Raw genomic sequence first — 22,393 nt, 5'->3', positions numbered from 1 at the left:
CACTAAATGTTTTAATCTCCTGGAAACAACCCTCGGCTCGGTCTCTGATTCAAGTTCTACAACTCTACTTCAAAACATCAAAACTTGTCTCAAGTTCTCCAATAATTGGCAAGAGTTCTGGAACTTTACGAACTGATTAAGTTCCTTTGTTATTACCTGCCCTTGCTATTATTAGAGTAGACGTATTTGGGAATGCTAGTAAATTGGCGCGAACATAAAAAATTGACCAGTTTGCAAAGAGACTCGTTAAATAGAACGAGGCTATTTTTGTACAAAGCATAGCACAAATCGGGGGGGGGGGGGGGGGGCGGATTAGTTCTTGCGCATATCTATACATAAATATTTTGTTAAAGTAGGAGTTTGTCCATATCTGTGCTTTTTGATATAGAGTAGCAGATATGTATTATAATTTTAGCGGCCCCTGAAAGGGGAAAAGACGCTAATAGTTTTGTGTGGCCTGTCCGTCCGTCCCGTTTAGATCTCAGAAACTAGAAGAGAAAATGAAAATCGGACATCATGATATTTTAGATCATTCAAAGTTCTGATGCAACGGCTACTTTTTTTCTTTTCGAAAGTGAACCATCTAATTTTTAAAACTATATATGCAAGCAGATTTTTCAAAAAATTACACCACTTTTCAATGAAAAACTTCAGGGTAGGTAACTTTTTAAAAAGGTCATGGGTTTCTTCATTTATAACTCAAGCTTCATTCATAGATTCACGCATTGGTACAAAAATTTGCATCTAAGGTCATAATGGTAAAAGTGTCAATGGATCATTATAAAATATATTTTCCATTTATTAACTAACTCATTAAATAGAATACTGATTCAAATGTTGTTAAAAAAAAAAAGAATTTTGATACGAACTTCGTTTTAGTTATGTTTCAAAAATAACGAACTACTTTTATAGCACGCAGTTTTGACATATCCTCATTATAGTGGCCTACACTTGGCAGTCTAAATAAGACTAAATAGAGCCCAGATCTATGTATATGTATAATATATATATATTATAAGTGTATTGATAATTTGAACAAGATTTTAATTATTAAGGCAATAACTTATCTTCCTACATCTTAGGGGTGCAGATTTATTTATTATGTAAACAATAGTATCACATTAAGAATTGAATCGGATACGAACAGCATAGTACACCATTACCCGGTAACAAAAGGCCTACTATTCATGATCAAAACATTGGTCTAGGTCTAATAATTGTAACATTAAACGTGAAATTTCATACGAGTTCTAGTCTAGATATAGTAGATTCTATATCAAGATTCAATATCTAGTTCTAGATCTAGATCTATACTTAGAACTAGACTTAGATATAGATATATGTTCTGTAGTCACAGATTAATAATAAATTACTGTAGACGTTACTAATTAATAATGATAATAACGAGACTGTCTTGATCAAGGTAGACATATATAACTAACTTTTTATTTCCGTCCGATTCTTTGCTTTCGCATAAAACATAAACAACAAACAATGACGTAATATCTTCTAATATTAACACAATATAGACTTAGATCTAACTCTAGATCTCGGCTTAGATCTATTTCTAGATCTAGACTTAGATCTAGGCCTAGACTTAGATCTTGAATCTAGATTTACATCTAAAACTAGATCTAGATCTAGCTAGATCTAAATCTATGTCTAGTTTATATGACTAATGGCAATAAAGATATTAATTTTTATTTGCGATGGGAAAGTCTTAATATTAAATCATTTGTACACAGTCGTAGCTTAAAGAAGGTCAAGAAATTATTTTATTTCGTGTTGCCAATTTATCTAATTTTGTAAGAAGAATAAATCTTTTTTAGTTTCTCTTTATTACATGTAACATGTTATTAATTTTCAATGTATGGATAGGGTTAATAATAATTATTTAAAAAAAAATATAAGTGTACGCTAAATGAATATATGAGGGGTAAAGCACTTGGAACCGGAAGTCCCGTGTTCGAATCCTGGTGAAGACTGTAGGTGGACCATTTTGGGGGCCGATTTTGAGTTTGTGTTTTTGTTTCCACACAAACTGTCTTTGTAAGCTTGTTTTAAATTTCAAAACATTTGGGGAAAAAAAAAGTTTATGGTTGAAATCAGAAAAAAAGGGGTAGGGGTATCTTCTGTCTTTGGCCCACGTTAACGAGAGTGTCATGTGGCTAGCACAACGACTAAACGTCTTTACTTTTCACCAATTAATTTCAGGTACCCATTAGAGCTGGTTGGACTCAGATGCGCCCAGAAGATTCCGAAATTAAAAATCCCAGTAGGATTCGAACACGTAACCTCAGGTTCGCAAGCCAAACAATATGCTATCTTCTGTCCGTCTACCATCGCTGAAAGGTCCCTGCCCTCAATCTCCCTAGATCTAGCTTTTTCCACCGAGTACTTGTCATGAAGCTGTATGCATACAGACTTTTCATTTAATTAACAAGTATCTCAAACAATCGTTGGCTAATTTTAAGAGTGCGCTGTTTGTATTAACGAAGCCCATTGGCTGATTTGCAAACACAATCCCGGTTTAGACCAATCGATAACTGTTTTACATTCATTGATGTCGATGGCTCGAAATCAATAATCGAAAAAATGTTATCAAAGTTATGACGAAACGAAATTTCTTCTTAGAACTAAATTTGACGTCATCTCCATTATCAAAAAAAGGCCTGTCTTATAAATTAACGTCTGAATTGGGAACTGTCAGGTTTGTTTGTGCATATTTAGCAACACTTTTAAACAGTTATTCTTTTTTTTTTTTGAGCATGTCACTGACTGATCTGACCTTTCACTGGAACATTCGGAGCTAATCTTATAATTAGCGTATGGGCTAGACCGAGACTGTTCGTTATAGAATGTATCAACACTGGCATGTGACGTCACTACCTGTGGGCAGTTTAGACCAATGGCATCGCTTCCATGTCGTACAGACGTTGTCACTTCAATTTCTTTTCAACTTCAATTTCATTTCAACTTCAATTTCTTTTCAACTTCAATTTCATTTCAACTTCAATTTCATTTCAACTTCAATTTCATTTCAACTTCAATTTCTTTTCAACTTCAATTTCATTTCAACTTCAATTTCTTTTCAACTTCAATTTCTTTTCAACTTCAATTTCTTTTCAACTTCAATTACTTTTAAACTTCAATTTCTTTTCAACTTTAATTTCATTTCAACTTCAATTTCATTTCAACTTCAATTTCTTTTCAACTTCAATTTCATTTCAACTTCAATTTCTTTTCAACTTCAATTTCTTTTCAACTTCAATTTCTTTTTAACTTCAATTTCTTTTCAACTTCAATATCTTTTTAACTTCAATATCTTTTCAACTTCAATATCATTTCAACTTCAATTTCTTGTCTTGTAATTTTATAGATCACTTCCACATTCTACTTAGGGCCTATCTTATCTTCTTATCTTATCTTTCTTATATGATACAGACGTTACTTCAAAAAAGAAGGTGATTACGTCCTACGCGTCATGCATTTAGTCATGCATATTAACCAAAGACTGAAATTAATTAATTAATCTTTCCCAGAGACAATATAAGCAATAATTAATATAAATCTAGATCTAGAGTTTAGATCTGAATATATTCCATAAGGCGAGAGAGCATTTAAACAGTGACCGGTAACCTTAATTTCATATAACTGGTCAGCGAAACGTTTTAATTAATACTTTTCTTATCGACCTTGACTCCCGTCTAGGCGCCATGTGGAGTTCAATGGAAATAAATACAGACCAGGCGTTTATCTTCCCTGCCCGCATGTCCGCCAATCTGGTCCAGTAAGTACCACTTTGTGCAGTGACCATCACTCCTCACGGCTAACTGCATTTGTAAAGGGAGTTAATGCGGTCAGTCAGAAGGAGGGCTCTTGTCATTCGATTAGATATTAACGCTTGTCTCCCTTCTGACTTCTTGGAGTAGCAGGCCAGCGAGGATAGGGGAAAGGAAACGACTGTAGCTGAACACTAACAAAAGAAAAGAAGGACATTGTTGAGTAAAACAGTTACGTAGTTTGAAACGGTCTCCCGTGCGAGATTATAAGATGGGTCATTTCAGATTTTGATATTGAAAAATGTTCTTAACGGGGTGTTCCGATACTTGGTCGTAAGTTGACATGCTAGCTTAAGTCTAAGTTGATTTGATTTGATTTTTGATTTGAGGCACATCGGCACAATTTAGGCCATGTCGTGCCTGCAGTCCCTTAAGGACTACTCTCTCTCTAAACAACAAGGGCCAGATTCTATACAGTCATATCATTAAAATCAAGGTCTATTCACAGTTAAAATAGTAAAGGTAGTAAAAATTTAAATATTTGGTAAAAATCTAATGTAAATAGTGCATGTTCACAAATTCATAAATCAGATCTTCGTAGATAGCCCCACTTCCCGAATAAAGCCCAGTACCTTCCCAGGGTCGACATTATCAAAAAGTCTAAGTTGTGCTTTCTAGTTCCGTGCACAGGAGGTTATATTAACTATTTCACTTTTCCTTTTTTATGTTACTATCTTATAGTTTAGCATACTTTCTCTCTCTCTCTCTCTCTTTCTCTCTCTCTCTTTCTCTGACAGTCGTGATTAAAACAAAACACTCTCTGAACGAATACAACGAAATGTATACAATTTCAGTTGCATATTTTTTAGTAACATTTGATTTTACATGCTACACAATATAATCCAACAAGCGGCTTTTTGCTTCATCTAATCTCACATCCATGCAATAATCTCTTTTTTTGGTTCTTTCTATTTCACGTGACTGACTAATTTAATTCTGTATTTCATGTGACTCTCTATTCTAATTCTGTATTTCATGTGACTGACTATTCTAATTCTGTATTTCATTTTACTTTCTATTCTAATTCTGTATTTCATGTGACTTTCTATTCTAATTCTGTATTTCATTTGACTGTCTATTCTAATTCTGTATTTCATTTGACTGTCTATTCTAATTCTGTATTTCATTTTACTTTCTATTCTAATTCTGTATTTCATGTGACTGTCTATTCTGATTCTAGACTATATTTCTTTTGACATTCCATTCTAATTCTACACTCTAGTTTGTCACTTTATTTTATTATTCTAGTCTATGGATATTCATAGGACATAATTATCTTCTTTTTCGAAATAATGTCTGTATTTTATTTGGAGATAAACAATATTTCACGATATTTTTGCAATCTGATTCTACACTAAAGCTCACGTGAATCATATCAACGAACGAGCGCCAAATCTCAGAAGACCAAATCCTTCTTTTGAATCATTCACAGACACATAATTTTGTTAATGTGCTGTCCTACTCTGATCTGTTTGTATACATAAGTGCAATTAACCCTTTGTGGTCGGAGAAACTATTTCTACAACAAACTGCACGACCTCTATCTTCAAACTACGTTGTATTAGGCTCTGTGTGTACATAGTGTGACCTCTGCGCTCTCTTCTGCTTATGTACACTCTATGAACTGTTGCGTCATGTGTACACACATTTCAATTACGTAATAAATGTCTATTTGTCTGTAACTCCGCTTCGTTTAACCTATTTCCGGTTCCTGCTTGACTCCTGCTTGAAATAGACTGATGCCGGATAAATAGTTTGGTATTTTCTTGACAGGAGGCGCGGTGGCTGAGCGGTAAAGCGCTTGGCTTCCGAACCGGAGACCGGGGTTCGAATCCTGGTGAAGACTGGGATTTTTAATTTCGGGATCTTCGGGCGCCTCTGAGCTCTAATGGGTACCTGACCTCAGTTGGGGAAAAGAAAAGGCGGTTGGTCGTTGTGCTGGCCACATGACACCCTAGTTAACCGTAGGCCACAGAAACAGATGATCTTTACATCATCTGCCCTATAGAACACAAGGTCTGAAAGGGGAACTTTATTTACTTACTACTATTTTCTTGACATTAGTCAACTTCACTCAGAGGATGACCTACTTATGCTAACCACGTGACCTTTTTATTTAACATGCTATGTAATGGCTAGGGGGTGCGGTGGCTGAGCAGTTAAGCGCTTGGCTTAAGAAACCTGTGGTCCTGGGTTCGAATCTCGGTGAAGATTGGGATTTTAAATTTCAGGAGTCCACCCAACTCAAATGGGTATCTGACTTTAGTTGGGAAAAGTAAAAGCGGATGGTCGTTGTGCTGGCCACATGACACCCTGCTCGTTAACCGTGGGCCAAATAAACAGATGACCTTAACATCATCTGCCCTATAGACCACAAGATCTGAAAGGGGAAACTTTTACTTTTTTTTTTTCTTTTATGTAAAGCTAACTTAAGACAACGTCAAAACTAATTGTTACTTTTGACAAAGTCAGTTAAGAACTATGTAACGTCTGTGTCATCACGATAATCCCAAGTTTGAACCCCCTCCCGCCCTTGCCGTCCTGCAAGCGCTTTGGGCTAAGACGTAATTCTCTTCATTTCTGAAAGTTATTACAGCAAACAAAAACTTACACACCATGACAGTGTCATTTCAAATTTACACACCATGACAGTGTCATTTCAAATTTACACACCATGACAGTGTCATTTCAAATGTACACACCATGACAGTGTCATTTCAAACTTACACACCACGACAGTGTCATTTCAAATGTACACACCATGACAGTGTCATTCCAAACTTACACACCACGACAGTGTCATTTTAAATTTACACACCATGACAGTGTCATTTCAAACTTACACCTCATGACAGTGACATTTTAAATAGGGACAGTTAAGTTACTCAGGATGGCTGTCAGGTCGTGTGGCATGCATACTGGACTGTGGTTCCGTCGCCTCGATGTTCCCCGGTTCCTACCCTGCCCCCTGCCATCCCCCGTCGTCCCGGAGGTTTGGGCTAGCTAGTAGGCCCCCCTGTGTATATTATCTTCATCTCTGAAGGAACAGCCGAAATCTTGTTTTAAAAAAATGAACAAGCAAACATTTTACTCGGCTCTCAATAGACTTTCCATACTACATTTGCACACTGAAGGTTAAGACGTCTAAATCATAGGTGTCTTAACTTGGTTTATGTATGTTTCAGATGATTACTTCCTTGCCATATAGGGGATGACAGCGAGCGAGGTTCAAACCTTGGACTGTTGTGGGGACAGTCCAAGGCGCATAGGCCTAGCAGTCTGTGTTGGATTCGCGTGTGACCAAACCGACACACTGGATGACCAATGATGCACCCTTCGGATACTTTACGATAGAGTTTGAGCACCGCTGCCATCTCCTGCCGTACTGTTCAAGGCTTTCTCTCTCTCTCTCTGTCTCTCTCTCTCTCTTTTCTCTCTCTTTTTCTCTCTCTCTTTATGTCTTACTTTCTCTCCGTGTCCACCTGTAACTCTGTCTTCCACTTTGTCTCCTTCTAACTCTCTCTCTCTCTTCTAACTCTCTCTCTCTCTCTCTCTCTCTCTCTCTCTCAGTGTATCTTTCTGTCTCTCTTTGTCTCGCTTTCTGTCTCCTATCTCTATTTTTCTCTCTCTGTGTGTCCTTCTCTGTCCGTCTTCCACTTTCTGTGACCTTCTGCCTCTCTCTCTCTCACACACAAGACCCTACTTCCATTCACACACTTTGCCAGTTGTGAAAGCGCCCTGTCCGTAACCAAATGATTTTATTGCACTGCAGCAACTCTGTACCAGCGCCCCCCACGAAGTTGAACCAATATTTGAACACAAGGGGACCCCACCATTTGATTGGTCTCCTGGGCTGGTCACTGGACACATTGCAACGATGAATATTTAATGAAGAGATGATATCGTCGGTTACACAATACCGCCATTACCGTCTGCACTAACCTATATACTGTATGTTAACGTCCGACCACTCCGTTTCAGTGCTCTAATTATGCAAGAATTATCACCCCGTTCTGTGACTACCTAGACAAAAAATGGAGTGATGCCACGACAAATTTCAGAATAAGTCGAGACTCATCACGACAGGTTCACACATCAGTGACCTCGCCATTAATTTTATTCATGCCCCGGGGGTCCAACACATCAAGTAGGCCTGCCACATGACCAGTACAGATTGACACTAGATAGACGACTATGCAAGATCTGATAACATATGGAAAAACTTGTTGGCAAGGCAACGCTTCATCTAAACTGTTGCGCGCTTAGAAAATATTATAAATAGGTATAGAAAATCACACGCACAGACTACCATATTTAAATGACCTTTTTGAACCTAAATGTCTCAGCAAAAATCGGAAAAAATCTTGGAAGACAACAGCAACCCGCTCCATCAGAACTACGTCAAGTCGTCGCGAAGTGGGCGACTGCTGTCAATCAAGACAAGAACAGAGCGGTACCAAAACTCGTTCGTTCCTTACTCGGTCAGACTATATCAACGCCACTGGTTGAAACATGAAAAGGACCAAGATGCCTGTGTGTAGTGACTGTAGTCGTTGATGGCTGCCTGGTCGTGCGGTTTGCGCGCTGGACTGTCGTTCAGATTTATCGATGGTCCAGGGTTCAAACCCTGCCCGCTCCCATCCCCCGCCGTCCTGCGGGAGATTTGGACTAGGAAGTAATTATATTTAACTCTGAAGGAACATCCGAAACATGTAAAACATTTTACAACATTTTACAATGAGCTCTTTACGTAGTGTCTATTCCATTTATGTGAATGTTTCTGTTGTGTTGTCTTTATATGAGAAAAGAGTCCTTGTAATCACAACAAATTTCCATAAGGATCAATAAAGCAGTCTTAGTCTTATCCTTGGTCTTACTCTGATATCTCAATATCAACACTATTAGACTTAGGCAGCTTGCATACTGTACGGTTTTGACCTAAATGCAAAAAAGGGACGACTTTTTCCAGTGTCGCTGTAGCGTTCACATTTAACGGGATATTGGTTTGCGGAATCTACTCTACATTTTTATTTATTTGATAAAATGTCTTTGCCATTTGTTCACCTGTCATTGGGCGGTACATCTCTGATTGTCTGTAAACACAAAGCGTCAAGCGTCCAATGCGACAAACAGCGAAATTCTGGTCGTGCAGTAAGCGCGCTGGACTGTCTTTCGGCTGTCTCGATGGTCCCGGATTCATACCCTGCCCGCTGCCATCCCCCGGTCGTCCTGCGGGAGGTTTGGATTAGGACGTAAATTATCTTCAACTCTGAAGGAACATCCGAAACATGTATAAAATTTCTCAAGTAGAGTTCAGAGGTTATTGCAGTGCGACGTCACCGTCAAGCTGTGACGACAACGCTCCCTCGTTTTTTTCTTTCTTAGCTGTATGTTCTTATAACAACCGAAACAAGCAAAACATGTTACAAGTAGAGTTCAGAGGTTATTTCACTGCGACGTCACCGTCAAGCTGTGACGTCAACGCTCCCCCATTTTCTTCTTAGCTGTATGTTCTCAAACCTTACTGTCTAAAGGTGTAGTGTGCAAGCGACCTTTAGAAGCGGAATTATGATGTCTCGAGCGCCTTAGGGGAGTCCTCGCGATAAAGAAAATATAATTATTTATATTTTAACCAGTTTTAATATTACGTCGCCCGCCCTTTTCTGGAATATTGGCCGAGAATGCTAGAAAACGGTTGGTGACTACTACATTTGACACAGTGGATTATTTGAACTGCTCCTAACTGACTACATGTTTTTGTAATCATTTTGAAGGTCCGAATGATATTCAGGGTTAAAGCACTATCGGACAGTGGCGTTGCTATGGTGGGGGGTGGGGGGGTGAAAATTCTCCGCGTCCCCACTTGAGGGGAGCCCCTAAATGAGTGTTCGATTTTTTTTTTACATTTAATATTAAATATTACGTCATAATCTCATGTCATGGTGTAGAATGTCAAAATGCAGGCGTACCTAGAGGCCAAGCTCTCCTGGGCCACCAAGTCCCTTGCTACGCCACTGCTATCGGAAATCAGAGCTAGTGTCGACTTTACGTACCCTAAACCTAATTCCTAAACGTGGCAACTGTAACTTATTGGGCCTACGTGTTCTAGCTATGTACTAAAATCTTAACATCTGCTACTAGCTCTAAACTTCAGATCGAAGCCTTCTCTTCTCAACAGATAGTGCCATACTACAATTAAGAATGGCTGCCTGGTCGTGCGGTTTGCGCGCTGGACTGTCGTTCGGATTTATCGACGGTCGAGGGTTCAAACCCTGCCCGCTCCCATCCCCCGTCGTCCTGCGGGAGGTTTGGACTAGGAAGTAAACTATCTTCAACTCTGAAGGAACATCCGAAACATGTAAAACATTTTTACAAAACAAGAATGAGTGCTCCAACAATGTAGTCCTTAACATCGTTTTTTTTTTCTCTTCATCGATTTCAGACAAATCGAACCGCAAGTTGTATTGATCTTAAAACACCAATTAGCAGGTTTTGGAAGGCTAAATAGGGATGGTTTTGCGCGGCTGATTAACGAGAAGTCCCCGGTTCAATGCCCGGTCAAATATATTGAAGAGATTCGACCAGGCGTATGTGTCTGCTAATTAGTTAAGTGACCTCAATTAGTGATGTCCATAACAAATTAGCAATTCTCTCTTATATTTTAATCGTAAATGATTTCAATTATGACGTAGAAATCGCGCTTCACTGATTTAATCAAATCGACTATCACACCCCCATAGTAAAGGCGCCCCACTGATTTAATCAAATCGACTATCATACCCCCATTGTAAAGGCGTTCCACTGATTTAATCAAATCGACTATCACACCCCCATAGTAAAGACGCTCCACTGCTTTAATCAAATCGACTATCACACCCTCATAGTAAAGGCGCCCCACTGATTTAATCAAATCGACTATCACACCCCCATAGTAAAGGCGCCCCACTGATTTAATCAACTCGACTATCACACCCCACACTACTTGCTAAACTCCCGATTCCAGACGCTAACATCTACCGATTCAGGCATTTCGCTCCATTCTCTAATGGTACTAGGGAAGAAGGAGTATTTGTATGACTTTGTCCTAGCATAAGGAATAAGAAATGTGAGCCTGACATTGTACAGTGTATTGGTGTTTTCAGTTATTGGCAGACGAATTCAAGGTGGCAGTTTAAGTAGGTTGTCTGTGTTTGTGTCACTGTGTGCGCGTGTGTAACTGAGTGTGTGTGTGTGAGAGAGAGTTTCAGACAAAATGTTATATAGTTTAAATTGAGAAACCGAAGAAAAGTCATATAGTGTATCTTCTTATCTTCCTTATATTATACAGACGTTACTTCAAAAAAGAAGATGATTGCGTCCCACGTGTCATGCATTCAGTCATGCATATTAACCAATGACCTAAACTCTGCCAAGTCACTGGTTTTCCTGGCTGGCTCAGGCAGTGTCTGAAGGACTAACGTTTTGCTGTTGGCGGGTGGGGGGGGGGGGGGGGTAAGTAAAAATGACACTAGAATTCACGGGTCCAAAATATGAGTGTGCCTATGTCAGCGGTTCTCAACCTTTTAAGCTCGGCGACACCCCTTTTTACAATCCCCCACTCTGCCGCGACCCCCCCCCCACACACACACACACACAAATACAGAATTGTAGGGTAGACAATAACAATCCATATTTTCGATGTTCTTAGGCGACCCCTTGGCAAATGGTCAATCGACCCCCCAAAGGGGTCGCGAGCCACAGGTTGAGAACCCCTGGCCTATGTGTTGGGGTTGCATTATGAAGCAGGTCTTTTCAAATCATGTCAAAATTCTATGTCGAAGAGCTTCAGAGAGCGAACAAGAAAGAGAGAGAGTGAAAGAGAGAGAGGGAGAGAGAGAGAGAGGGGGGGGGAGAGAGAAAGAGAGAGAGAGGGGGGAGAGAAAGAGAGAGAGAGAAGGAAAGAGAGATCGGGCCGTGAAATTTCATTGTAACACATACACTAGTTCACGGCCTACAAACGTATGCTAGGTTGATCGTTAAAATGTGTCCCATTTATTACAATTAAAAAGAGAAGAAAGGTGTGTTCCAGCCATTATAATTTATATAAAGCCCGAGGGGGGGGGGGGGAAATCAACGGGCGTAACTGGTGTGGACTGCTCGTCTGATATAAATGAGCAGCCTTGGCTTAAAGGAAACAAAAAAAAATATAGACAAAAACAACAACTTTGAACTGACGTTTTATTATACATGGTGACGTGAAATTCTGCATTCATCCTTACAAAGACACGGCCGTCACAATTTATTGTTAGTAGCAGGCGTTGATGGAAACGGATAGGGTTAATTACAGACAAAGAAAGGCACGTCATTATATGCTCTTTAATTTAGTCGAGTAGATGGGGTTGGAATGGCAGAGAAGGAGAGATAAACAAGAGAAAGAGAGACATAAAGAGAGAAAAAAGAGGGAGAAAGAGAGCGAGAGAGAGAAAGGAAGAAAGAAAAGGAAAGAGTGGGATAAAGAGAGATAACGAGACAGAAAAAAAGAGATATAAAGAGAGAGATAACGAGAGAGAAAAATAAAGATATAAAGAGAGAGAGAAAGAGAGAGAAAAATAGAGATATAAAGAGAGAGAGAAAGAGAGAGAAAAATAGAGATATAAAGAGAAAGAGAAAGAGAGAGAAAAATAGAAATATAAAGAGAGAGAGAAAGAGAGAGAAAAATAGAGATATAAAGAGAGAGAGAGAAAGAGAGAGAAAAATAGAGATATAAAGAGAGAGAGAGAAAGAGAGAAAAAAATAGAGATAGAAAGAGAGAGAAAAATAGAGATATAAAGAGAGAGAGAAAGAGAGAGAAAAATAGAGATATAAAGAGAGAGAGAAAGAGAGAAACAAATAGAGATATAAAGAGAAAGAGAGAAAGAAAGAGAGAGAAGGGAGACAATTCTACCCATTGTTATATTATAGATACTACGTGTTTACAATCCAGCTTTTGGTTTTCAAATTAAAATGACTTTAAATCTACTATTGTCTCGACGCTAATTTCAGCCATGGAAAAAAAAAGTAAACACTACTACATTTGTTCCTGTAAGAGAAGGCGGAGGTGTAGTGATCCTCTTTTTAGTATCCTCCTACCCCCTACCCCCACTCAGTGGCGCAGCAAGGTACCCGGGTTCAAGAATATGATTATGGGCCCCCTCCCCTACATTGAGTAAAACAAAAACAGATCTTGCCGTCAAGGAAGCATCAGTACATTTAAAAACGAAACATTCTTTTGTCGGTAATACTTTCTAGAAGTAATGGAGTCACTACATTGAATGCACTTTTTAGACGCTTACTTAAACTTAGGTCCTCCCACGCCGTTCGACCCAATCGGTCTCAATGGGGAAATCGCAGTGGTAATCGTAGCGTAGCTTTCTTTGCTATATCTCTATTAGAAACATAATAACACCAAGTACATTATATAAGGATCGGTACATCTAAGTTCTTGCAGTCATTAACTTTTTTGTTTTCATTTTTTTTTTAAAGTACCTTTGTGGGCCCCTATTCGTCATGGGCCCCGGGGTTCATTGAACCCCTTCGGATGCTACGCCGCTGCCACCACTTACACTTTTGTTTGGCCGACCTGCCAACGAATGAGTTTTATTTCTAGTCACTGGTGCACTTTGGCTCTCGCTTCTCTCCCTTGTCTTCCAACACACACACACACACACACACAAACACATACACATACATACACATACATACACATACATATATACACACACACACACATCTAATCACACAGCCTCCTCTTATTGTATCTGTGTTGTAAATTCCTTTCATTTACGACCAAGTGTCATACATAGAGTGTCTTTTTCCCCCCCTCTACATCAGTGGTTCTCAACCTTTTTAGTTCCGCGACGCCTTTCTACCATTGTCCACTATGCGGCGACCCCGAGCCGTAAAAATCATGTTTTTGCTAATAATATAAAATCGTAACCATAATGTAAATATCTGATAGAATTACCAAAGCTGTATGTTTAATCACCAAACTATAAATATTTCTGTGTATAACTAATTACAAATAACTGAGATTTTAATTTTAGGACTTACATTTATTTACTTGTATATCGTGATCGACAGATTCATTTTTATTAATTGTTTAGTAATTTGAAACGGAGCGTTTCGTCACACGATTTAATGTATCGTAATTGAAACTTACAAATAAATACTTATGCTGCGACAATGGACCTCATTCACCTCATTACGTAATCCATAAAGGCTGTCACGTGATACGTTTTTTTTTTCATTGTTTTATCAATATTATCATGTGGCTAAATGTTGTTTGTTTACGAATGGTGAATGAGGTCTATTACACAGTTTGGAATGATTATAATCGCATCATGTTCGAATGACAATTATATTTAAAAAAAATAGTAGCTACCCAAGAAAAGTTTTTACAATGTCGAGTTTTTTTTAGACAAAAATCTATTTTTTTCCGATGGTCTTAGGTGACCCCTGGAAAATTGTGATTCGAACCCCCATAAGGGGTCGTGAACCACAGATTGAGAACCCCTGCTCTACATGGTCTCAATCTTCTTAAAACAATCACGTCAATGGATGAGCATTGCCCAGTTCTCTCCCCCCCCCCCCCTTTACCTCAAGGCTTAAACGAATTGTAAGGTTTCGCGAGGTCAGAACGCTTAGAAGCCAGGCCCTGGGGCAGTAAATCGCTGACCGGCCGTAGCCAGGGCAGTAAAAATAATGGGGAGGGGGGGCCAAGGGAGGCAAGTAATGTGGCGGGGCGGAATCACTTTGGTGCTCAGAGACTTGTTATTTTAATTTTCCATTGGCACTGTCTATTATCTCCCCTTAAGGCCGTACTCATTTAAGCAGATTGTTACTCATAAAATAGAACGTCATTAACTAAAAAAAAAATGAAATCATAATTTCCTGTCCGAATTTATTGCTGAATTTTTCCCCCAGAGTTAATAGATATTATTTATGATTAATCCCCACGAAATGCGCAGATGATGAAGAGAAAGCTAAAATCGACACTGAGCAGACAAAGTTGTAGCAAAATATGTAGTTCGAAGCTGGGTCTTTGTAGCGACATTAAAATAGTCCACACTTCCGTAAACTTGGATAATGCTTTATAGTATGATATAATAAAACGAGCCGACCCGCGGCGTAGCATACGCCCCCACCCTCTTTTTTTTTTCTGAGACTCGCTCTCGGTCGCCGCAAAAGTTACGTGGGGTAACATGCAGAAATAAAAGAGTTATCTTTCCATGACTTTTTCGTCCTGGTGTCCCACATGGTTGGGCCACGAAGAGAATTATATATATATATAGACAGGGCCGGTCTTAGGCCACTGCAACCTATGCGGCCGCAGTGGGCCCCGCACTTTCACAGGTCTCGCGCGATGCGAATTCTAGGTGTAAATTATTAAATAAAACCATTTTAACTTATTGTTAAAGGGTTCCTGGAATTCTCCTGAAAGTATTAAATATAAGAAAAAGTCATGAAAATGTCCTGAGATTATTAAAATCTTCTGAAAACTGATGCAAATCTTGAAACAGGCAAAATTGTCATTTCAGGGTGTCATACAATATGGAAAACGCCAATCTTACTCGCGATTTAAAAAAAAAAAAGGCATTGCCAGCTTTCATTTAATGAAAATGTAATAATAATCTGAATTTTAACCAAACAAGAACTTCAAATACTTAATTTACTTAAATATTCATTAGCATACAAATATAGATCTAAATCTATCTCCACCCTTTTATATATATATATATATATATAGTCGATAGTAAATCTAAAAGGCAGATCTGAATGTTTATCGGTTTTTTGTTGGAGAACTACTATCTACTGTAGATGGCTCGTAAAGTTAATTTGACAGTGATTTTGTACTTAGTAAAGTTTGAATAAAATGCAAAGACGAATTTATTTTCTAATACAAAATCTTAATTTTCACTTATTATGCTTATCACAACCCAAATTAGGCCCCGCGCAATCCGTTTCGCATAGGGCCCCGCAACCTGTAGAACCGGCCCTGTATATAGATACATGTGCTTGAAGAAAATAACTAGCAAGCGAAATAAAAAAAAATACTTTAAAAACTTACCTAAGGAAAGAGCTACGCATTTACAGAAATATATTTCAATGCTGTAAGATTTATTTACCTTTTTATATCAGACTAAATTAATTAATTAATTATCACTGTTAACTTATTGTTTAAATTTTTAAATTGTTTCATGTTTTGTTAAGAGCAATAATATAATGTGCGAAGTTTCAACTTGATCCGAGAATGGTTGTGGGAGAAATACAGACAAACATACAGACAGACAGACATGCAGACAGAGTTAGTTGATAAAAACTTTGTAAAAACATAAAAAAAGACCAGGTGAAACGGATTACGTGCAGGCTCTCGATCACATGACCCTAACACTGGTCATCCTTGCGTGTACTAGCAGTACTGTCCCTTGTCCATCGACAGCCGTTGACCCATGCGATTGGCCTGAGTCGATTGTCAGTAGATCGCACACTTATTAACCCTATCAGTCCGCGACTGGGGTTTACAAACAGTATTGTAACTTATATTTGATACAAAAATAAAACGACTAAGATTTTATAGTAACAGTGTTTTAAGGGTTAATAAATAGAAGATAAAGTTTAAGCAGCTTTTTTTTTTACTTTTCTTATCTTATCTTATATAATACAGACGTTACTTCAAAAAAGAAGATGATTACGTCCTACGCGTCATGCATTTAGTCATGCATATTAACCAATGACTTAAATTCAGCCAAGTCACTGGTTTTCCTGGCTAGCTCAGGCAACCCATTCCATGCTCTAATAGCACTAGGGAAGAAGGAGTGTTTGTACAAATTTGTCCTAGCATATGGGACGAGGAATGTGCCTTTATCTTTGTGTCTTTCAGAGTATTTTATTAAATTTTGTTTTCAGTTCTTTAAAGATAACGTAAACACTCACACATGCATACACACACACACTCACACATACATACACAAAACACACAACGGGAACTTGTAATAATAGTTAAACATTACGTTTAATGTTGACCAGGAAATAGTTTATTGACATTTGAGTCGAGCTGAGCGTCAAAAGGCAGCACGGAGTCGTCCCCATGGATACTCCTTACCCCAACATGTTTACCTCTTTGCTTAATTGTGTTTTATAATTATCTTTTTGTGTGAATTTGTTTGCTAAGCTTTATACAAATTGGGACCACTAATTAATATCTCATTTTTTGTTTATTCCACAGTATCGCTCGAGACCTCTTCCATCAGACGAGATATTAAGATTTCTCTCCCTTGAAAGAGACCCACCGGCAGACGATATCGGCCACACATCACCCAGATTCGTCTACCGGAAGAGAAGCCCCTACTCCGCTTCCGGTCTGTCTCGTTTTACAAGCTTAGTCTACGAACCCGGAAGTGCACGATCGTATTACCCACTTCCGTACCAGTGGTCAAGACGCATAGGGTCCGACTTCATCAACGACGACGCGGAGAAAGGGAAACGCTTTTTTGACTCGCTTGGCGGGTATGAGGTTCACAGTTTCAAGAAGAGAGACATCGACGAGGGACTCTTCGGCGACCAAGATCAAGAACTTTATGATGACAAGCGATCATTAGACTCCTTGGGAGGATTCAACGTCCATGGCTGGAAGCGATCGATTCGATCCCCAGCCAACACAAGACAGAGATACAGGCGAGACGTAAGCTGCAATCAGGGCGATTGTGACCGAGCAAGCAGTACCGAGACTACTGACTCCACTCAGGATGCTGACTCATCTAAGGATACTGACTCATCTCAGGATCTAGAAGATTCTCTTGATGGATTTAATATTCGTGGTTGGAAAATAAATGCTTCACAAGCTGACCATGTTCAAAGCAGCTTAGAAAAAAGTGACTTATCAATAATAGAGGACAAAAAAGCGCTAGATAGTCTGGGTGGATTTAATGTCCATGGATATAAAAGGGCGTTAGATAGTCTAGGTGGATTTAATGTCCATGGATACAAAAGGGCGTTAGATAGTCTAGGTGGATTTAATGTCCATGGATACAAAAGGGCGTTAGATAGTCTAGGTGGATTTAATGTCCATGGATACAAAAGATCGTTAGATAGTCTAGGTGGATTTAATGTTCATGAATATAAAAGGGCGTTAGATAGTCTAGGTGGATTCAATGTCCATGGATACAAACGCGATGATGACAAAAGGGCATTAGATAGTTTAGGTGGATTCAATGTCCATGGATACAAACGCGATGACGACAAAAGGGCATTAGATAGTCTAGGTGGATTCAATGTCCATGGATACAAACGCGATGATGACAAAAGGGCATTAGATAGTCTAGGTGGATTCAATGTCCATGGATACAAAAGGGCATTAGATAGTCTAGGTGGATTCAATGTCCATGGATACAAAAGGGCATTAGATAGTCTAGGTGGATTCAATGTCCATGGATACAAAAGGGCATTAGATAGTCTAGGTGGATTCAATGTACATGGATACAAACGCGATGATGATAAAAGGGCATTAGATAGTCTAGGTGGATTCAATGTCCATGGATACAAACGCGATGATGACAAAAGGGCGTTAGATAGTCTAGGTGGATTCAATGTACATGGATACAAACGCGATGATGACAAAAGGGCATTAGATAGCCTAGGTGGATTCAATGTCCATGGATACAAACGCGATGATGACAAAAGGGCGTTAGATAGTCTAGGTGGATTCAATGTACATGGATACAAACGCGATGATGACAAAAGGGCGCTAGATAGTCTAGGTGGATTCAATGTCCATGGATACAAACGCGATGATGACAAAAGGGCATTAGATAGCCTAGGTGGATTCAATGTCCATGGATACAAACGCGATGATGACAAAAGGGCATTAGATAGTCTGGGTGGATTCAATGTCCATGGATACAAACGCGATGATGACAAAAGGGCGTTAGATAGTCTAGGTGGATTCAATGTCCATGGATACAAACGCGATGATGACAAAAGGGCATTAGATAGTCTGGGTGGATTCAATGTCCATGGATACAAACGTGATGATGACAAAAGGGCATTAGATAGTCTAGGTGGATTCAATGTCCATGGATACAAACGCGATGATGACAAAAGGGCGTTAGATAGTCTAGGTGGATTCAATGTCCATGGATACAAACGTGATGATGACAAAAGGGCATTAGATAGTCTAGGTGGATTCAATGTACATGGATACAAACGTGATGATGACAAAAGGGCGTTAGATAGTCTGGGTGGATTCAATGTCCATGGATACAAACGCGATGATGATAAAAGGGCGCTAGATAGTCTAGGTGGATTCAATGTACATGGATACAAACGTGATGATGACAAAAGGGCGTTAGATAGTCTGGGTGGATTCAATGTCCATGGATACAAACGCGATGATGATAAAAGGGCGCTAGATAGTCTAGGTGGATTCAATGTCCATGGATACAAACGCGATGATGACAAAAGGGCGCTAGATAGTCTAGGTGGATTCAATGTCCATGGATACAAACGCGATGATGATAAAAGGGCGCTAGATAGTCTAGGTGGATTCAATGTCCATGGATACAAACGCGATGATGACAAAAGGGCATTAGATAGTCTGGGTGGATTCAATGTCCATGGATACAAAAGGGCATTAGATAGTCTAGGTGGATTCAATGTCCATGGATACAAAAGGGCATTAGATAGTCTAGGTGGATTCAATGTCCATGGATACAAAAGGGCACTAGATAGTCTAGGTGGATTCAATGTCCATGGATATAAAAGAGAAGCAGAGACGACATTAGTAGATTCAACTAAATATTCCGTAAGTCACAATATTCATTCCCTGCAACAAAACGACGGAAGTAACCCAGAATTAGCCGGAAGTAGTCCAAATTTATCCGGAAGTCATTCAAGCAGCAGTGATAGAAATCTCACCACAAAGCGACCAACACAGGACAAAAACACACACATTTCAAATGTATCTAATAACCAACCCTGATGTTTTGAAAGTATTTATAAGAAAACATTTGTAAAAAAAAAAGTGTTTAAGACAGTCACTTGTGTTATTTTGTTATAAGCTTTTATCGGCGGTTTAATTTTCTGTTCTACTAAGTACGCTTACAATCCTACTGGAGGCTACTAGAGGAATTCTGATTTCTGACTACGCCTGAAGGCACAACTTTCGCGAATATAAACAAACTCTTTCCTTCGGTGGGTCGACTCTAATAAAACATTGCTAGATCTACATATTACTTATGTCTATGAATTTATTTATTTATTTGCAATTGATTTTTTCGAGGCTTGGATGCTGGAGATAAAATTTAGTCCACGATTAGATTATCTCAGAAATTATCCCTCTTCTTTTTCCAGTCCGTTATTTAACTCTTTCTCTCCGTAATTATTTTCCACGTTCCAGAGGAATTACTCACTTTGCTGTTTTGTATTGTTTTGATTAAATTTCAATAACTTTTTTGTGTTTGAATTGAGAAAATGTTATGTTTGGTATAGAATTAAAGAGATGTGCATGCTCTTTTTACACAACGCAAATTAATGTTCATAAAACCAAAAATTTAATTTAATTGGGTCAAATTGACTTTGGTACCGTCAATTAGGAGAGAAAGAGTTAATACAACTATACTATCCCCCCCCCTCCATTTTATTTCTCCTGCTTCTCCCCATTCCAAGTATCCAAGCACAGGCATCTCTATATCTGGGCCTTGAAAATAACAATAAACACAAGTTAGATCTACACGGGCTGGTCTAGTGGCTAAGCGAGTTTAGATTCTGAACAAGACTATACAGTTATCTTTTTGTTAAAATAATATTTACTTGTTTCGTTGCCATGAATTTCTTTTTTATTTCTTATTAACATTTTTTTTTTAATTTATTGTAATTTGAATTATTTTCTTTCTTCACTTATAAAAACTAAAGATCTACTTTTGAATGGAGCCAACTTAAGTCTTTACTGATAAACACGCGTCCAGGCACAGGGTGACCAATGGTCATCTAGGGATTTGTTACGATGTTGAAAGTAACCATGCATGACAGAAGAGAATAAAATCACTTGTCGTAAAAAAACAAAACATTTCGTGTTTCATGTTTTTAATAAATCAATGTCGTAATCGATGTTGTATTGATGTTGTATTTGTGTAGCTGGTTTCCCAGTTATAAGCAGCTTTTATTTTTTTTTAGTATTTTTGCCCCAATAAGTCTCCAATTTCTGCAATTTTTGTAATTCTCTTTGTAAGATTTCAGCATCCTGTGTTAGACACTTAGTTAAGTCTAGTGACGCAGTTTAGAAGACGGACTTTGAACGCAACGTTTTAGTGATGACATAGTGGGTTAGAGATTATTGATGTAGACTTTTAGAACAGTTACTAGTAGATTCTTGAATGGATAACATCATATTTAGCTACTGACTCGACTGTGGCAAATTCAGTTATGAAATTCGTTTTTGTGATATATCTGGACTTGGTTATTCTGTTATGGCCTGTTTGTGACGATGTGTTCTTAACAAGACAGTACACCCAAGCATCTAGGTTTTTATCAAAACAGTACAGCCAAGCATCTAGATTCTTATCAAGACAGTACACCCAATCATCTAGGCCTTTATCAAGACAGTACACCCAATCATCTAGGTTCTTATCAAGACAGTACACCCAATCATCTAGGTTCTTATCAAGACAGTACACCCAATCATCTAGGTTCTTATCAAGACCGTATACCCAATCATCTAGGTTCCTATCAAGACAGTACACCCAAGCATCTAGGTTCCTATCAAGACAATACACACAAGCATCTAGGTTCCTATCAAGACAGTACACCCAAGCATCTAGGTTCCTATCAAGACAATACACCCAAGCATCTAGGTTCCTATCAAGACAGTACACCCAAGCATCTAGGTTCCTATCAAGACAGTACACCCAAGCATCTAGGTTCTTATCAAGACAGTACACCCAATCATCTAGGTCCTTATCAAGACAGTAGACCCAATCATCTAGGTTCCTATCAAGACAGTACACCCAATCATCTAGGTTCCTATCAAGACAATACACCCAATCATCTAGGTTCATATCAAGACAGTACAAACAATCATCTAGGTTCCTATCAAGACAGTACACCCAATCATCTAGGTTCATATCAAGACAGTACACCCAATCATCTAGGTTCCTATCAAGACAGTACACCCAATCATCTAGGTTCCTATCAAGACAGTACACCCAATCATCTAGGTTTCTATCAAGACAGTACACCCAATCATCTAGGTTCCTATCAAGACAGTACACCCTATCATCTAGGTTCTTATCAAGACAATACAGCCAATCATCTAGGTTCCTATCAAGACAGTACACCCAATCATCTAGGTTGCTATCAAGGTACTGTAGAAATGACATCAACTACAACTCACACGCACATCGTTACACGCGTGTTGTTTGTATAGTTCTATATCGTTCTATAGTTTAGGGTTCTACAGAAAACTCACCGATTCGCAGCCCTTTTCTCCAATTCCAGACTTCTTGATGTAAAGAATAATCCCGGATACAAGGAATGGTTTA

General features: G+C 38.7%; 1 protein-coding gene across 1 annotated transcript in view; it reads left to right on the top strand.

Annotated features, from left to right (window-relative positions):
• LOC106050912 (feeding circuit activating peptides-like) overlaps positions 1–20,920 on the top strand; it is a 90,510-nt gene extending 69,590 nt beyond the window's left edge. Inside the window, exon 2 of the mRNA XM_056008823.1 lies at positions 17,086–20,920. Coding sequence (XP_055864798.1) covers positions 17,086–19,836 — 2,751 coding nt within the window. The 3' untranslated portion in view covers positions 19,837–20,920. The remainder of the gene's footprint in view (positions 1–17,085) is intronic.
• The last annotated feature ends 1,473 nt before the right edge of the window (positions 20,921–22,393 follow it).

Source organism: Biomphalaria glabrata, chromosome 13, assembly GCF_947242115.1.
Source record: "Biomphalaria glabrata chromosome 13, xgBioGlab47.1, whole genome shotgun sequence".
Lineage (NCBI taxonomy): Eukaryota > Metazoa > Mollusca > Gastropoda > Planorbidae > Biomphalaria > Biomphalaria glabrata.
This window is presented reverse-complemented; position numbering and strand designations above follow the sequence as displayed.